This window comes from Ascaphus truei, chromosome 11 (genome assembly GCF_040206685.1).
Source record: "Ascaphus truei isolate aAscTru1 chromosome 11, aAscTru1.hap1, whole genome shotgun sequence".
Taxonomy (NCBI): domain Eukaryota; kingdom Metazoa; phylum Chordata; class Amphibia; order Anura; family Ascaphidae; genus Ascaphus; species Ascaphus truei.
The window spans coordinates 49,658,979-49,677,185 of NC_134493.1; the positions used below are offsets into that span (position 1 = coordinate 49,658,979).

The 18,207-nt window shown below is 41.6% G+C and overlaps 1 protein-coding gene across 1 annotated transcript; it reads left to right on the forward strand.

Annotated features, from left to right (window-relative positions):
- The first annotated feature begins 241 nt into the window (after positions 1 to 241).
- On the forward strand, positions 242 to 16,458 carry ERCC4 (ERCC excision repair 4, endonuclease catalytic subunit). The gene is made up of 11 exons (XM_075566140.1): positions 242 to 476; positions 1,668 to 1,848; positions 3,013 to 3,208; positions 5,163 to 5,370; positions 6,784 to 6,964; positions 7,577 to 7,693; positions 8,504 to 8,614; positions 10,977 to 11,559; positions 12,816 to 12,908; positions 13,920 to 14,032; positions 14,556 to 16,458. The coding sequence occupies exons 1-11, from the start codon at positions 303 to 305 to the stop codon at positions 15,287 to 15,289; spliced, it is 2,691 nt and encodes an 896-aa protein (XP_075422255.1). The 5' UTR covers positions 242 to 302; the 3' UTR covers positions 15,290 to 16,458.
- The last annotated feature ends 1,749 nt before the right edge of the window (positions 16,459 to 18,207 follow it).

Sequence of the window (18,207 nt, forward strand, 5' to 3'; positions counted from 1 at the left end):
GGGTGCTACAGCCCTCCCTACGTGTTAACATTATGGTAATATATTTATCTGACTGGTTTTGTATCTATAGCATCCTCACCCAGAAACCAGTTCCTGCACTCCTGATATTATATGGAAACCCACCAACAGGCTGTGTATAGCACTCACAGCTAGCAGTGGCGGTACTGGCATATACTTGTCTGCACCTCAGCGGCGTCTCTGTGGTTCACGGAGGACTACATTCTAGCCGCAGCTTCCTGAACTCGTTTGTTTTGAAGGGCTGCTTCCGGGTTGAAGCCCGGCTGGGTAAGGGCAGGATATACATGGCTCCTCTCCTGGAGTATGAGAACCAGATCTTCCTGGACCTGTTCCACGAGGACGGGCTGGTGATCACCGCTCGGGGTCTGGGGATTGACAGGATCCTGCAGAACTTTCTCAAGCTTCACTGTGATCCAGGGAACCTGGTCCTGGTGCTGAACACCAACACAGCAGAGGAGGTATAATAACCACACACAGCCACAGGGAATCCAGTGTGCCTGACACAGGGGATCCAGTGTGCCTGACACAGGGGATCCAGTGTGCCTGACACAGGGGATCCAGTGTGCCTGACACAGGGGATCCAGCGTGCCTGACACAGGGGATCCAGCGTGCCTGACACAGGGGATCCAGCGTGCCTGACACAGGGGATCCAGCGTGCCTGACACAGGGGATCCAGCGTGCCTGACACAGGGGATCCAGCGTGCCTGACACAGGGGATCCAGCGTGCCTGACACAGGGGATCCAGCGTGCCTGACACAGAGGATCCAGCGTGCCTGACACAGAGGATCCAGCGTGCCTGACACAGAGGATCCAGCGTGCCTGACACAGAGGATCCAGCGTGCCTGACACAGAGGATCCAGCGTGCCTGACACAGAGGATCCAGCGTGCCTGACACAGAGGATCCAGCGTGCCTGACACAGAGGATCCAGCGTGCCTGACACAAGGGATCCAGCGTGCCTGACACAAGGGATCCAGTGTGCCTGACACAGGGGAGCAGCAACTTCATCACAGCGAATAAAGGGAATTACCAGTCTGTATGCTCACTGACCTCCAGCTCTAGGCAGTGAGGACACCATCCAGCATTAAAACACAAAACAAACATGTTGCTCAGTGACTTAACCTGACAACAAAGGGGTTAATAGTTTACTTTTCTCTGAGCATCTTGTATGTACTGTATATCTTTTATTTCTATAGCTCCATTAATGCACATAGCCTTCACAGCAGTAATACACGTGATATTTCTCTGCATTTTCAAGAATGCTGCTGCTCTGTGCACAGAGCAAGTCATTGGAGAGAATACAACCAGCTTCTAATACACTTGGTGAATAAAATGAACTTTATGAAATTATATTAGAATATATTACTGGTGTATTCAAATCGCAGGCCAATAGGAAGCCACATCATCTGTTGCAGCTTCGTATTGGACGGCCATTTATATCCACTTTAAAAAAACAAAGTATTACCAGTAACTTCAGCAGTAAGTACTGTATCCCAGGATCCAGAGGTCCCTGGAGCGGAATATAGCACGGTTCAGCTCTGGACACCCACCCCCTTTCCAATCCTGTGAAGAAGGTGGGGGGTTAATTTAGGGGGGGGACTACTGCTTTAAAGTGGGTATGGTCCAAAATTGACTTTGTTTTCTTTTTAAGGAGTATCTTATTGAACAACTGAGATCAGAAGGAGTAACTCACTTGCCCCGGATTGTAACCAATGAGATTGCCGGCAGTGAACGCTACGATGTTTACACACAAGGGGGCGTCTTATTTGTCACTAGCCGAATCCTTGTGGTTGATTTTCTCACGGATAGGATTCCTGCAAGCCTAATAACTGGTAAATTCTTTTTCGAAGTATTCTTGTATGTAGACTTTGAGCAAAAGTACCATTGCTTCTGTATTTATTTGTATAGCGCCATCAATGTACATAGCGCTTTACATCAATAATGTGATATAATATTTATAAAATATTTTACCAGGAAGTAATACATTGAGAGTTACCTCTCGTTTTCAAGTATGTCCTGGGCACAGAGTTAAGACAAATAATATATGGTTACAAATACAGTTACATAAATGAACAGGGTATACATTATATACAAGACATTGCATGCACAGTTAAAGATAATATATATTATGGGCGTATGTAACAGTTACAGACCAAATTAGAATGTGAGACAGCCTTAGATTTGAAAGAACTTAAACTGGTGGTGGATGTGAGAGTCTCTGGTAGGTTGTTCCAGTTTTGGGGTGCACGGTAAGAGGAGGAACGGCCGGATACTTTGAGCCTTGGGACCATGAACAGTTTTTTGGAGTCTGATCTCAGATAGGTGCTGCATGTGGTAGGGGTGAGGAGCTTGTTCAGATAGCTGGGTAGCTTGCCCATAAAGAATTTAAAGGCAAGACAGGAAAGGTGAACTTTGCGCCTAGACTAATAGGAGACTGTAATAGGACTATGCACATTGGTGATCTCTTAACGTGCATAGTCTTATTAAAATGTAGCAAGCTTTTGAGGCCTGGCAGATATCTTCTTCATGTTTACTGCCCTATACACATGGCAATATTACTTGCATATCAGTGATTGTATAGAACTGTTGGATGTGTGAAGGGATTTTAATTTCCCTCCTACAAATGGCAATAATTGGGTTTCCTGGTTGAATTAGCCATTGAGTTGCTATGCCTTGGCTGTCTGCCGAGATGCAATGTTGCAATTTAATGGTCATTCTTTATGGTGGAACTGCCACTAGATTTGCTGAATGCAGTATACTGTGGATTCTAGAGGTGCCACTAGATGTCAGAACAACCTTAGCTTTCTCTTCTATATTCAGAGTACGCAATTTGTTGGTGGGCTTTTTGGGGGCAAATGGGTTAAAAGTACCATTGAATCATATTTAAAAAATGTTTTGAGTTCTCAAATTTAGGTTTAAACAAGGTGTCAATCACCACAATTCAATATGCCACTGTGACTGTTACACTTTGCTTGAAAAGATTGAACCTTCCTCAGGTATCCTTGTATACAGAGCACACAAGATAATCGAGTCCTGTCAGGAAGCCTTCATACTGCGTTTATATCGGCAGAAGAACAAGCAGGGGTTCATTAAAGCCTTCACGGACAATCCAGTCGCCTTTCAAACGGGGTTCTGCCAAGTGGAGCGAGTAATGAGAAACCTTTTCATTAGGAAACTTTACCTATGGCCCAGGTATGTATACCTATACTGTGGGATTTCTGCTGCTGGTTTAAATTGATGTACGTGACTTTGCCATTTACAATGGTTTTATTCTTTTAGGCCTTTTAGGATGTAATGAGAGGTGTGTGAGCTTGTGTAGGCCTTTGCAGAAAAAGTGGTCTCTTCTGTAGAGAACTCCCCTTCCTCCCAACAGTGATCCACAGCGTCCCCACTAATGAGCAGGAACCTGGTCCAGCTCATGTAAGGGACATAGCATTGGATTATGGGGTCCTGTATTGTCAGATGGCTTTGCATCTCATCCCAGTCTCTGTCTAAAAGCTGTGTTTAAAACTGCATGCATTGGCTTGAGGATTTGCTTGTGTAATACGAGCTTGAGACAAAAGGTGGCACTGAGTGCTCATTTGCATGTCATTTCCCAGAATCCCTTGCTGTAGTGGAAGCGCTGTATGCTGGGCGATAATGGGGAAAGACAGGGTTGCAGACCTGTCTAAGACATGCAAATGAGCATACAGTAATATTTACAGTTGCTTTATGCTTTACTGTGGAGGGTTTTTGTCACTTTTTTTACCCACTATATATATATATATATATATATATATATATATATATATATATATATATATATATATATATATATATATATCCAGTTCTTTGGCTTATTTTGGACAGTATGGCTGCTGTTCCTATCTTCCAGAAAGCAGCAGCATCTTTTTGTAGTATAATTCCGTACAGCATAAGTGGCCAACAAATGAAAGATTGCGGGACTTAATCTGGCTCATGTACAGGACTAGGTTTATGTTGTGCTTTGAAGTTGGGTAAAGAACAACAGACATGCAGACATTAATCATGTTTGTAAACTCTCTCCAAAAGGAGATCATGCATAAAAGAAACATTAAAACGTTATCAGAAGTGTATTCTATAAAGGAAGAAATAGGAGACATGTGAGCTAGGGGATTACATTTAATCTCAAGTACATGGAGACTGTGCAATATTCTGTAAGGAAATTCAAAAACCAGCAGGGCTTTTAACATGGTGACATTTCTTAAATGCTGTGTATGTGGATCTTTAAAACCCTTTTTTAATTTGTCCACTTAAACATTGACATCATGGGAGCTGAGAGAGGTAATCTACTAAGAATTTAGCAGTGATATTCAAATAAATATATTTGCTGACAGCGTGGAGTCATAAAATGCTCCCACAATGAAGTATTAAACTTAATCTTGTATATGAATTGAGAGGAAAGATCCCTTAATGATGCACTCTACTCTACTAATCAAAACAATAATTTTTTATTCAAAAATAGGTAAACATCAGTACCCTCTATCATACCTCTGCCCCATAAGGGGTTTATCTCACTGTACTAACGTTTGGGTGTAATTCCTATACCTTGCACTTATTGCGAGACACACCCAGCATATCTGGTTTTCTGAGGTTAATATACCTATGCCATTTGACAACAGAGAAGCCTATACATTTGGTTTCTCACAGCGCATCCCTTTAGGTTTTAAATTACTTCTAATGTTTACCTATTTTTGAATAAAAATTTATTGTTTTGATTAGTAGAGTGCATCATTAAGGGATCTTTTCCCTCCAATTCACATACATACGTTATTATCCCTGATAGCACCTCTCTAGGTAGTAATTATTCATAGCTGAGCAGGAAATCTTCTCCCCCTTTCCCATTAAACTTAATCTTGCCAGATTGAACCATTTCAAACATGTCAACTCTTACTGATTTGGCATCAGTCTGGTTTTTAGCATCAGTCTGGTTTTTAGCATCAGCACTTTTTCACTAAAATGCTGTTTTGGTTAAAAAAACAAAAAACAAATCTCACTGATTTTAAGCCCTTGGAGAGTGGGGTCTCTGCTACTGAACGCTGGGCCTTGCATTATAAAACCTATTACTTAACTATTTAGCAAATTCGACCAAGCAAATGGTGTTTTTCTTCTCTTCTCTTCTCTGTAGGTTCCATGTATCCATTCATTCTTTTTTAGAGAAGCATAAGCCCGAGGTGGTGGAGCTGCACATCTCCATGACTCCTGCAATGTTGGCCATTCAAGCCTCTATATTGGATATAATGAACGCGTGCTTGAAAGAGCTCAAGCGTTACAATCCAGCGCTCGAGGTGGAAGACTTGTCCTTAGAAAATGCAATTGGCAGAGCCTTTGACAAGGTATTTCTTTGACATGTTTTTTTTTTCCATTGTTCAAAGTAATATTGCAGGTTTCATGATGATAATAGAGGTATATGAATCATGTTCATTCGTTTGACAAGTGTATACTTTTGTTTTCATCTTTAATTCGTATGAATCATGCTTGACATACCTACTTCATGCTGTGGTTCTTTCCACAGGAGACCTTTTTCTTTGTGCAAAGATAAGTGGTAAAATATGATGTTCTAAGCTAGATTTTGGAGCTGCCCATCACATAGTATACCCGTTCTTGCATTATATTCTTTGGCAGGGACCATTTTGCTGTGACTACACTTCCATTTTGGCTGTCTGCCGGTATAGAGGCAGGTTCCTTGCTTCCACTGCTCACTGTATCTCTGGACTGTTGCTACTCTCCAGGACTAACCATGAATGACTTCTGGCGCCCCAAGGTTAATTAAAAGTCCAGAAAACAAGGCTAGGCAAATATGGATCAAACCATGTATTGGAGTCTCAGGCACCAAAAACACAGATTGTAAGCTCCACGGGGCAGGGACCTGTGCCTGCAAAATGTCTCTGTAAAGCGCTACGTAAAACTAGCAGCGCTATACAAGAACATTTTATTATTATTATTGTTTGTATCTGTGTTATCCTGATTTTGCATCAATCGGGTATACTTTAGGCAGGTGTGTGTGTAATAAGTGTGTGTGTGTGTGTGTGTGTGTATAATAAATATGTGTATGTGTATATGTGTATACATACATATATACACATATATACACATACATACATACATTTATTATACACACACACACGGCTGCCTAAAGTATACCCGATTGATGCAAAATCAGGATAACACAGATACAAACAATAATAATAACAAAATGTTCTTGTATAGCGCTGCTAGTTTTACGTAGCGCTTTACAGAGACATTTTGCAGGCACAGGTCCCTGCCCCGTGGAGCTTACAATGTGTGTGTGTTTGTGTGTGTGTAATAAATATATATTATATATATATTATATATATATATATATATATATATATATATATATATATATATATATATATATATGTTTGTGTGTGTGTGTGTGTGTATTATTCAAATTGGATTGCAGCTGTGATTCTAATTGTGTCTAATATTAGCACCCCTTCACCACAGCACTATCACCAGTCACCTTGAGCATTAGCGCTTTTTCACTTTTTTCTTTATTACTCCCCAGGACTATTACTACACCATTTTTTTTCTGACCACCGATGACATAACCCTTTTCATTGGTGGTTTGCCACAAGAGGACATAGTCACACCCCTTGTAATATACACGTGTCCTCCCAAGGCACACTACAACCACCATATTAATGCCATCCTTTAGGGAACACTTGGAATTCATAAATATGGAACATAAATATAAGTTGTATCTCTAACTTCTCTCTTCTTAGACTGTCCGACACTACTTGGACCCACTGTGGCACCAGCTGGGAGCCAAAACCAAGTCCCTGGTGCAGGATTTGAAGATCCTTCGCACGCTCTTGCAGTACCTGTCCCAATATGACTGCGTGACATTTCTTAACCTCCTGGAATCAATGAGAGCAAGTGAGAAAGCCTTTGGCCAAAATTCAGGTAAGTGGCTTAACTTGGTTGTGCAAAGACAAAGTTCCAGTCTCTGTTGCACAGGACGATTCATTTATCATTCGAAGGTAGCTATCCTGCTTCCAAAACGGTAACATGAAGAATGTTGCTGCTTCATGGTACACCGTGGAATCCACTGGACGTGATCTGCTCTAAACTATTTTTGTCATAAAGCAAACGTGGTATCAATAAGAAATACGAACATAATGGTGCTATTTATTATTTCCAAAATAACATAATTATACCGTTCTATTTCAGTCTGTCTATGAGTATCAAATGGTTCTTTACAAGCTTTTCAAATACATTTTTAAAAATGCATTATTGATTGCTCTGCAAAGTCAAACATTCATCTTCATAATGTAGATGCTTTGTTAAAATAATGATAATTATCGAATGATTGTGTTTGTAAAGCTTTATACCTGATATGGTACTTTTCCTTTTCTTCTGCTCTGTAATATACATTGTAGAACCTTCCGCTACAATCTCATGTGTTCAATTTCTGTGCAGGAAATACATGTTTCCAGAGTGATACAGGAAGATTTGACTACGATATAGGAGTCTGGTTTACCGACTTAAAAGGTGTGCTCTTGTATTCCGTTCTAGGCTGGCTGTTTCTGGACTCTAGCACATCCATGTTTGTCCATGCTCGAGCCCGGGTCTACCACATTCCTGACTCCAAAACGATGAAGAAGTCAAAAACAGAGTTAAAAGACAAACAAGGTAACTCAACCCAAAAAGTTACCGAGGACCATGTAAAATAGTGATTTTTTTTGACCCAATGTTGTAGATATATTTGTGTAGGTATCGATTAAACCCTTTTGTTAAGAAGCAGAGGGGGCAATGCTTGAAGGAAAGAATACCAGTCGGTGACCTTCACATGTGACTTTGCATTAAAAGTAACTTGCTCAATGTCACACAAAAAAGCTGACTCAGGATTCAAACCAGGCCATTCTACATTACTAGACTCCACCTCCAAATTAAATCTATATCATTTTTTTACATTTTCTGTTAGCCACTAAAAAAGGGTTTGTTGAAAAATCAATGAAGTAGCAGTCATTTTTCCTGTTCACCGTGGCAGTGGGCACCGTAGGGTTAACTCTATCCCCAGCTGAGTAGCACAGAAAATTGAATTCTTGCAGGTAAGCCATAAAAGGCCCCTCCCACTACCTGCAGATAGTATTTGGATGCTCCCATAGCTGAAAAATACAACTGATATATATATATATATATTAGGGATACATGGGGAGGGTAACTGTGCACTGCCATGGTTCCAGGAAAAGAAAATTACGGTAAGTTGGCCAAATGTTCTCCTTTCTTTGTTTTCTAGAACTAGGAAGATGCTGAAACGAGGTACAAAGCTGGTCCTGAGAACTTCCATTTTTACATTTTGTTCATATTATTTTGTGATTTAGAACATGCGAGATCTTCACAACAACGAATTGTGTAATTGTGGTTTTTTTTTTTTATTATTTGTGAGAGGACTTTGGCGTTCTCGGCCTTATATGATATGTTTCTAATCTGCATTGCCAGATGGGAAAAAGGAAATGGTTCTAGAAAGCAACCCTAAGTGGGAAACCTTGAGTGAGGTCCTGAAGGAGATTGAAACGGAGAACCAGAACAGTGACGCTCTGGGAGGTCCAGGTGAGGTTGCAAGGATTCTATTACTTTTATCAAACTCCACCATACAACCACAAAGGAAAAGAGGCTCTACTTATTACTCCTGTAAATAGCATTTATCATAAAAAGTGAGTGATATTGTGTTGCAATAAGGTAGCATTAACTGGATTGGGTGTTGCCAGGAAGTTGATGTGCCAGCTTTGCAAATGATCCTTGGATTTTCTTTTTGGGCCTGCAATTCATCCATATTGACATTTAATGTAGCAGGACAATTTCTCAATTCGTTCTTTTTGGGATGTACTCCAACCACGGTTTCTTAACCCAAGAAATGAAAGACAGTGTAAATATAGGGACGTCTTTGCCACGCACTGGCCAGCTATTAATGGAAGGCTATTCATTAGTAGCTGTGTATTAGCATGGGTACATCTAAGAAACTTTTCTACATTCATTGGTGAATTAATTTGGGCTATATTTACTCAACGTTGATTGGTCGATTTTTACCATTGGGTAAAAAAAAAAATGTGGGCTGGAACATTTTTTGTACGTCTCTGCAACGCTGAGTTAACGTGGGATCGACATGCGATAACCTATATCGGAGGTTAGTGAATTTCCCCCATTCTCTTGATATATACCCTCTTAAAGCGGCAATCCAAGCACTTTTTTAAAATACAATGGATGGAAGCTGGAGGTCTCCAGAGCTGAACCCCGTTAATTTCAGTTCCGGAGACCCCCTGCTTCCAGAGATACTTGCCTCTGCTCGGCTGCCAGAGTTCACATTATGGCGGTGTGTCAACGCTCCCCGCACCCTGTGGGCCAATAGAAAGCTGTGATTACATCAGGCTCGGCTTCCTATTGGTACACGTGACGCGGGAGCTTTAAACTTTAAAACCCAGCTAGCTCACCCAGGGCGGCATCCGGCACCCCCTACGGAGGTAAGTGTCTCACAAAGCAGGGGGGTCCCCGGAGCTGAAATTAATGGGGCTCAGGGAGACCCCCTGCTTCAATCCTGTGTAACAAAAAAAGTTTTGGGGGAGGAAAAAAAGCTTGGATTGCTCTTTTAAAGCTGTAAAACAAGGATGTTCTTATCTAAAATGTACTTCATGAAGAGAGATTTTGCCTAAAGCAAACCTTGCTCTGGTTTTTTTAGAAGGTTTCCGCTGCATTTTTCGGGAAATATACGTTTTTTTCTTCTAAAATACACATCAGCCCTAAGACGTGTAAAGCATCGAGACGTGACACTGACAAGCTGTTAAATAAGAAAATAATATATTTTTAGCAGTAACCTGACAGGGTGCAATAAAGGGCGAGATTCAATCCTTGCCTCTCACTGTCACATTTTCACAAGAGGAGTCTTGTATTGTTTGTATAAACTTCAGTAGTCGGTCTCATGTCATACTAAGCAGAATTGAGGTTGTAAAGAGCTTCATATAATCACATTGTAATGACTATTTACCCTTTGTCGGGTCAAAGCAAAAGAATGATCTATTTTCCAGTAGATCTGTTTTTACTTGTACTGTCCATGGCATTCTTTCAGTAGAAGTTACCGTTCTCCATACAGCATGTAACGTTATGGGCTGCAGTCTGAGAAATAAAGCAGAGAGGAAACGTATGGCTTAGATTAGAGACTTTGTTGTTGGCATAACTATGTCCCTTTTTGATCTCTTTAGTATCAAATGAATTTATCTCTGAATGGATCTAGTTTGTGGGAGGATTTACCATGAATAGATTACGAATGGTAGTTGGTAACATGTATACTAGAAATAAATCCCTGTGTGGCACTTAACTTTTACCAGATGAATTGTGAGTATCTTAGAATGTAACCGTGCTCAACTTCATATAAATGAACAGATCTAATGAAAAAACACTCTGTAGCTTAGGCTTTTCTAACAAGTATATACTACTGTTTGAGTAAGCCTGCTAGTAAAAAGATTGCTCTGCTGCAGGGTTTCTCAACTCCAGGCCTCAAGGAGGACTTCAGCACAGGTGGCTCAGCCAGACTGATCCACTGATTGAGCCACCTGTGCTGACGCAGGGATAAGTTTAAAGCCTGTCCTGTTGGGTGGTGGCAGGGGGTGCGGGGGGGAGTACTGGAGTTGAGAACCCCTGCCCTAAAAGATAACTGAAAAGAACAGAGTTCACCTGTTGGAGCTCGGCTGTCATTACCCAGCCGCAAAACCACAAATCTCATTAATGAGCGGACAGATAACATACACCACTTTCACGGCGGCCATGTTTAAATGTGGCACAACTGGTACGAAAGATGGCTGTATTGGCGTATTTTATTAGATAACTAGTTGATTGGGCTAGTTCGGACCATTGCCGGCCAGTGAGGCCTACTTTTAAGATGGCTGAACAGAACATGATCATGTTTCTTTCCTGGGAGCAGGCCGTGTGCTGATTTGTGCTAGTGATGACCGAACGTGTGCACAGCTGAGGGAGTACATTGCCGTTGGGGCAGAGGCACTCTTAATGAGGCTTTACAACAAAACCTTCGGGAAGGATGAAAAAGCGGCCCAAGTATGGATGAAAAGCAGGAAGGCTGTCCAAGCCAAAGGCAATGCCAAGGCTGGAATAGCATCCCGGGCCAAAAGGACAAAAGCAGTCACAGCTAAACAAAAGAAAAAGAAAACGGAGTTAACGTTAACCCAATTGATGGGAAAAGCGGAGGAGGAGGATGTGGGAAAGGAGGAGGAAGAGGACAAGTACAGGGAGGAAAGCATATGCCAGGAGAGCAGTAACGAAGAACCAAAGTTTGAAGATCTCCAGTTGAATTTGCCTTCAGAATCTTATTATGGTATCTTAAAAGAGCCCCTCACTGTTATTCATCCATTGCAAGGCTGCAGTGACCCCTATGGCCTCACAAGGGTACTGCATGAAGTGGAGCCAAGATACGTTGTTTTATACGATGCTGAACTTAACTTTGTTCGTCAGCTTGAAATTTACAGAGCAAGTAAACAGAAATCTTTAAGGTATGTAGGTGTGTGTGTGTGTGTGTGTGTGTGTGTGTGTGTGTGTGTGTGTGTGTGTGTGTGTGTGTGTGTGTGTGTGTGTGTGTGTGTGTGTGTGTGTGATGTTTCTTCTGCTTGTGTACTCATTGCAAATTAATATGGTTCACAAATCCATTTAACAGTGAGCTTCCTGCAGCCTCTGTCATTAATAATGAATGTATCATAATAATTGTATAATGTATAATAGTACATTTAATTAAATGAATACATTATTAATAAATGTATTTTCACAATCTCACCTTTTCTTCCTTCTTAGTTTTTTTGCTGTATCATTCTTCCTGTAACATAATAATAATAATATAATAATAGCATGTTCTTGTATAGCGCTGCTAGTTTTATGTAGCGTTTTACAGAGACATTTTGCAGGCACAGGTCCCTGCCCCGTGGCGCTTACGATCTATGTTTTTGGTGCCTGAGGCACAGGGAGATAAAGTGACTTGCCCAAGGTCACAAGGAGCCGACACCGGGAATTGAACCAGGCTCCCCTGCAGCAATCTCAGTGTCAGTTTCTTTACTCACTGAGCCGCTCCTTCTCCATAACATGCTGTTTTATTGTGTCCGTATGATTCAACGCCTATTAACTATCTTCTTGATGAACTAAAGAAGCTTTTTCTGTCCAGCTAAGAAAATGATGAATACTTTTATTCCGATGCCATCGTTTTTAGCATTCTCCTATGTAAGCTCTGACCAGATGCTTACACCATCCTTTCCAGTCATAATACTTGAATCCAGCTCAACTCCAGTCCTCATGCCACCCCAACAGGTCAGGTTTTCACGATATCCCACCTTTAGCACAGGTGGCTCAATCAGTCCCTGCTTCAACACAAATGGCTCAATCAGAGGCTTGAGCCAACTGTGCTGAAGCTGGGATATCATGAAAACCTGGCCTGTTGGGGGGGGGGGGGGGGAGCTTGAGGACTGGAGTTGAGCACCCCTGCTTTATTCAAATGTATCTCGTCTTCACACACGCAACCATACGCCCTCCATTTGAAACAAACCTCTTCATTGTAGGTATCCTAATGAATGTGCAGTTATTGCAAAAATCAAATGAGTCATAATCTTAATTTATTACAGAAACTGTGAGCACAGCATTATATTTGAAGAGTGCATAAATTTTCTATCGCTCAAATATACTTATACCCTTATTTAGTTCATCGTTTATTTCAAATATGCATGCCAGCTGCTGTATATTAATTTTCTGTGTTTTTGAATTGTAGGGTATATTTTCTGATCTATGGAGGTTCTACAGAAGAACAGCGGTACCTCACCGCCCTGAGGAAGGAAAAGCAAGCATTTGAACAGCTTATTCGGTAAGCAGCAGTATTTCTGTACACTGGAATGAATTGGAAAGCTCACTCGGCAAGCCAGTTGTATCGTGCAGGTAGTCGTCTAATAAGTAATAATAACTTGAATATATGACACAATTACAGTTTAGCGCACAGTACATAGGATTGCTACAGACACAGTCCCTGTCTGTTCCTTACAATCTGTGTTTTGGTGCCAGAGGCACAGGGAGATAAAGTGACTTGCCCAAGGTCACAAGGAGCCGACACCGGGAATTGAACCAGGCTCCCCTGCTGCAGACTCATTGTAGTGGTTTACAAAGTCAGTGCATTTACACATTGAGCCCTTGATATTTACACAAGTGAGGCCTTAACATGTTGCTCCTGGGGGAACCATAATCCACGTTCCTAGGGAGGAGTTTCAGTATCCCACCAAATGGGGTTAACAGAGGAGGAGAAATCAATAAAACTAACAAGATTAGTCATTGCAGTGCTTGTATGTGGCTTGAGAAGTAAAATGCTTATTGATCTCTTTGGTTACTTGGTAATTAGACTAACTGTGCGGGCCCCTCTAGCAGCAAATGGGTTACTATATTCTTTGGACAGCCTACATATCTTCATAAATCCTTAACAAAGATCATGTTTAAAACTGGCATTAAAAGTGAACGCTTGCTGACCTACAAGATTGCACCGACCTGGTCCTTTCAGCTATCGTACTTCATTGAGACGGTGTATTCCAGTGGTTTCCAACTTTTTTTTTTTTTAGTTAATTTACCCCAAGTGTAATTCTGAGGAACCCCCAACGCTCTCTAATAGCAACTCTGTGATCAGATGTATTGTAAATTCTTCTGTATTAGATACAATTTTCAAAAGACCAGTAAATTGCAGGGAACCCTTTAGGGATGCCCAGGGAACCCAAGGGTTCCTAGGAACCCTGGTTGAATAACGCTGGTGTTTTCAGTACTTTCAGCGTTTGTTGAATATGAGAACTGAAGTTGCCAATGTTTTGAGTAAGTTCTCGTGGATGTTCATTGGCAGAGAGAAGGCGAGCATGGTTATTCCTGAAGAAAGGGAAGGAAGAGACGATACAAACCCGGATCTTCAGAGAGATGCAACTTCTGCATCCACCTCCAGCGACACACGGAAAGCCGGTAAATATACCTTTTTTGCTTTTACCAGTGTACTGGCAGTGTTAGGATTTATTTATGCGAGGGCTTGTTTGCATGTCATTACCCAGAATCCCTGGCTGCGATGGAAGCATAGTACGCTAAGATAATGGGGGAAGGCAGGGTTGCAGACCTGTCTGAGATATGTGAATGTGTTCACAAGTGGTGATTTGCTATTTATGTCAATTCATATCACTGTGTATTTCTATTCTCAAAGTTGGCCATTAGCACCGCGTTTGCCTATTGCATTAGATTAAGCAAAACACTTGATTTTCTTGAATCTTGTTGGCTGTGTTAGTAACGGTCTCCCTCTTTCTTTGTCGAATATGTTATCTGACTGGGAACTACCAATTTCTTATTGGGATACTTTCTCTGCTGCTTTACATTATTCATTACGTTCATCAGCAGAGAACATGATTGTGGTTAATAGCTTGTCCTCGCTGCCTCAGGAGCCCTTCAGAAGCAGCTTGAGTGCCATTAACAGCCAATTTCCCTTACCCTTAACTAGGAGGCCAGCAGCAGAAGAATGTACAACACACCATCATTGTGGACATGCGCGAGTTCCGCAGTGAGCTGCCATCTCTTATTCATCGCCGGGGCATTGACATTGAACCTGTTACTCTAGAAGTGGGAGATTACATCCTGACCCCAGATATATGTATTGAGCGGAAGAGCGTGAGCGACCTGATCGGTTCATTAAACAACGGGCGCCTCTATACCCAGTGCATTTCTATGTCTCGCTATTATAAGCGCCCCATTCTTTTAATCGAGTTTGACCCCAACAAGTCATTCTCTCTCACTTCACGGAACTCTATTCACCAAGAGATCTCCGTCAATGACATCACCTCGAAAATCACCCTCCTTACTCTGCACTTCCCACGGCTGCGCATCCTTTGGTGCCCATCTCCTCACGCCACCGCCGAACTGTTTGAGGAGTTGAAGCAGAACCGTGCCCAGCCAGATGCCGCAACTGCAATGGCCATCACTGCCGATTCGGAGACCATACCAGAGTCTGAAAAATATAATCCAGGCCCTCAGGACTTCCTCTTAAAACTGCCGGGTATCAATGCCAAAAATTGTCGGGCCATCATGAATCACGTAAAGAGCATTGCGGAACTGACCACTCTATCTCAAGAGAAACTGTCCGAAATTCTTGGGAACTCCAACAATGCTAAGCAACTTTATGATTTCATTCACACGTCATATACAGAAGCTGTTTCCCAGGGTAAAGCAAAAAGGTGATAAGTGTGTGTGTGTGTGTGTGTGTGTGTGTGTGTGTGTGTGTGTGTGTGTGTGTGTGTGTGTGTGTGTGTGTGTGTGTGTGTGTGTGTGTATAATGTACACTCCACTGAAAATAGTATCTTGCCTGGGGACTGGAAAAGATGAAAGCAGGCACTCCAGGATAAAAAGGAAAAAGGTTTATTGCAAAACGATCAACGTTTCTGGGAGGGTAACGCCGATCACAGTCTTGTATAGATTCCATTTATTAAGAAAGTCCAAGTGTGCTTGTTCTATTTTGCTCTTATGCTATACATACCCTCACCTCCGTGACACTTTGGCACTGTGTACTATAGGAGTGCCTTACTTTCACGTGTGTGTGTGTGTGTGTGTGTGTGTGTGTGTGTGTGTGTGTGTGTGTGTGTGTGTGTGTGTGTGTGTGTGTGTGTGTGTGTGTGTGTGTGTGTGTGTGTGTGTGTGTTGTTATACTTCACCCACGACCCATAGTCTTGAGAGGAAGACACAGCACATACGAGTAAGTGGCCAAAGTGTATTTAAACAAGACCAAAAATCCAGTGTATATGTCAAAAGAAATAGGTGTGTGTGTGTATGTGTGTATACACACACACGTTATATGTTGTATAAATACATTTTGAAAATGGATAATCTGGTCTTCTACAAATGTATTAAAGAAAACCATTTTGTAAAATTGTCCAGCTCAAACGCTTTAGTTTTTTTGTTTGTTCTAAGCAACCTCTAAAAAGTTTATTATTATTCCTTGTAGGATACTGTATGAAATACTGCTAACACAATGAAGTTATAAAACACCCCTCTCCCCCTCCCATAGCCAGCTATTTTGTGCTAGCATCAGATTATGATGGAGACCGATGTGATGCTTTTTTTTTTGTCAGACTGCTACTACCTGGGTTTGGCATTGTCACACTTACAGATGTAGCTGTACAGGGGGGCGGGGGGGGCGGTGTTGCCGCGGTCAGGATTCAGCAGCTTCCCCCGGCAGAGCGAACAGTTAGTCTAACTACATCTGTAATAGAGTAGACTACGGGCGCTTTGCGTGGTGAGTTCGATAGTGAATAGGAAGTAGCCACACACGACCGTCTGCGGTATGTCCAGTCGTGTGATCTGTTGTCCGCTTCTACCACATTGTACACGCAAATAAAAGACAATAACTTGTTGCATTGAATTTTTATGTCTGAGTCTACAATAACGTTTTGTTTGTAAATATGCCTGGAATTTTAATAGATATGCGTGCTTAATAAAATGTACTTTAATTTCAAAAGTGGACTTGTTGGTTTGAATGTAAAATGTTATTACGATTTGGACGTATCTTCCTTGTAGCTGCAGCAGCCTTTAACAAGTTGAGTTTATATATGTAATATCTAGATATATATCTATATGTAGATATTAAATACAGTATATAAACTCTTAATTTGTGTTGCATTTTCTAATTCTTCCTTTGGGGGAAAAAATTGTGGACAACTCTTTGGACCGTGTTCAGTTGCAGGTTCAATACCACATGCTGGTAAGTTTTGCTAACTAAACACTACATTTTGGCATATCATTTGCCTATATATTTCAAGTCGCCGTGCTGCATTACTGTCAAATGAATTGCAAATTAAAGTGGCAATCAAGCAGGTTTTTTTACATTTACATTTTTTAAATACGGTTGAAGCAGGGGTCTCCGGAGCTGAACTTCTTTCATTTCAGATCCAGGAGCCCCCTTCTTCAGGAGATGCTTGCCTCTCCGTAAGGGGTACCGGTAGCCATCCCCATTATGGCGGCTCCGGCGGCCTGCAAGCCAATAGGAAGCTGTGACGTCATCAGGTTCGGCTTTCTATTTGCCCGCGTGACACTGGAGCTTTAAAACCCAGCTTGCTCACCCTGAGTGGCTACCGGCACCCCCTACAGAGGCAAATATCTCCCGAAGCAGGGGGTCCCCAGTACTGAAATGAATGGGGTTCACTTCTGAAGACCCCCTGCTTCAATCTTATGTAAAAAAAAAAAAATAATGTTTAAAAGATGATTGGATTGCTCCTGTGACCCTTAATCATTTAGGATCACGGCTTTACTTACCATAACTCTAATATGCCGTTTTTATGAATTGCCTAATTATGTAGCTTTCCTTTTTCCTGCTATCATCCATAAAAGTTTTTCATTTGTTGACTGATTCATGACAGCAGTATAAATTAAGGAATGAAAACTAGAGCAACTCACATTCTGTGGTAATAGTGCATTCATTTGAATATAAATCAGGTGACTTAACAGCAACAAGGTTGAAGATAAGGAATTATTTTATTCAACAACAAAATGTAGATTTAACATTGATTACACCTTAAAATCACAAACGTTACTTCAAATGAAAATGCATTACATTGTTGTATGTGGCTCACAATAAAACTGACCCATTTAAAAGTGCTCCTTTTGTTTTCTGAAATATTACCTGCATTTTAATTTCACTGGTGTGGTTGCTGCCTGTGTGTTTATAAACTTAATCTCACAATTGCATCATGTGCTCTTGAGACACACACACACACACGTGTCTCCTTACTCAACAATTCTGCGGCTCTGCCTTATGTTAAAGCATTCCCTCTCACAGCACCTATGGGGTAAATTCGATATAGTGCAAAGTGGATATTCAGGCTGGTTTTTTTTTTTTTTTGCTTCAATAGGAATTTTTGGCAGAAAACAGCCAAACGACCGCTTTAAACCATATACAGCTGAACCCCGTTATAACGCGGTCCTCGGGGTCCACAGAAGGAGACTGTGTTATAACCGGGATCGCGTAAATTTTGCTGCACGAGGACTTGCCGGCATCTGCATTTCTCTCCTTTCTGCAGCTCTCGCTTCTCCCTGCGGTAGACTTTGGAGCACAGCAGAGGGTCACATGACACACACATCCCCAGGGCCTAGACCATGTGGGAATT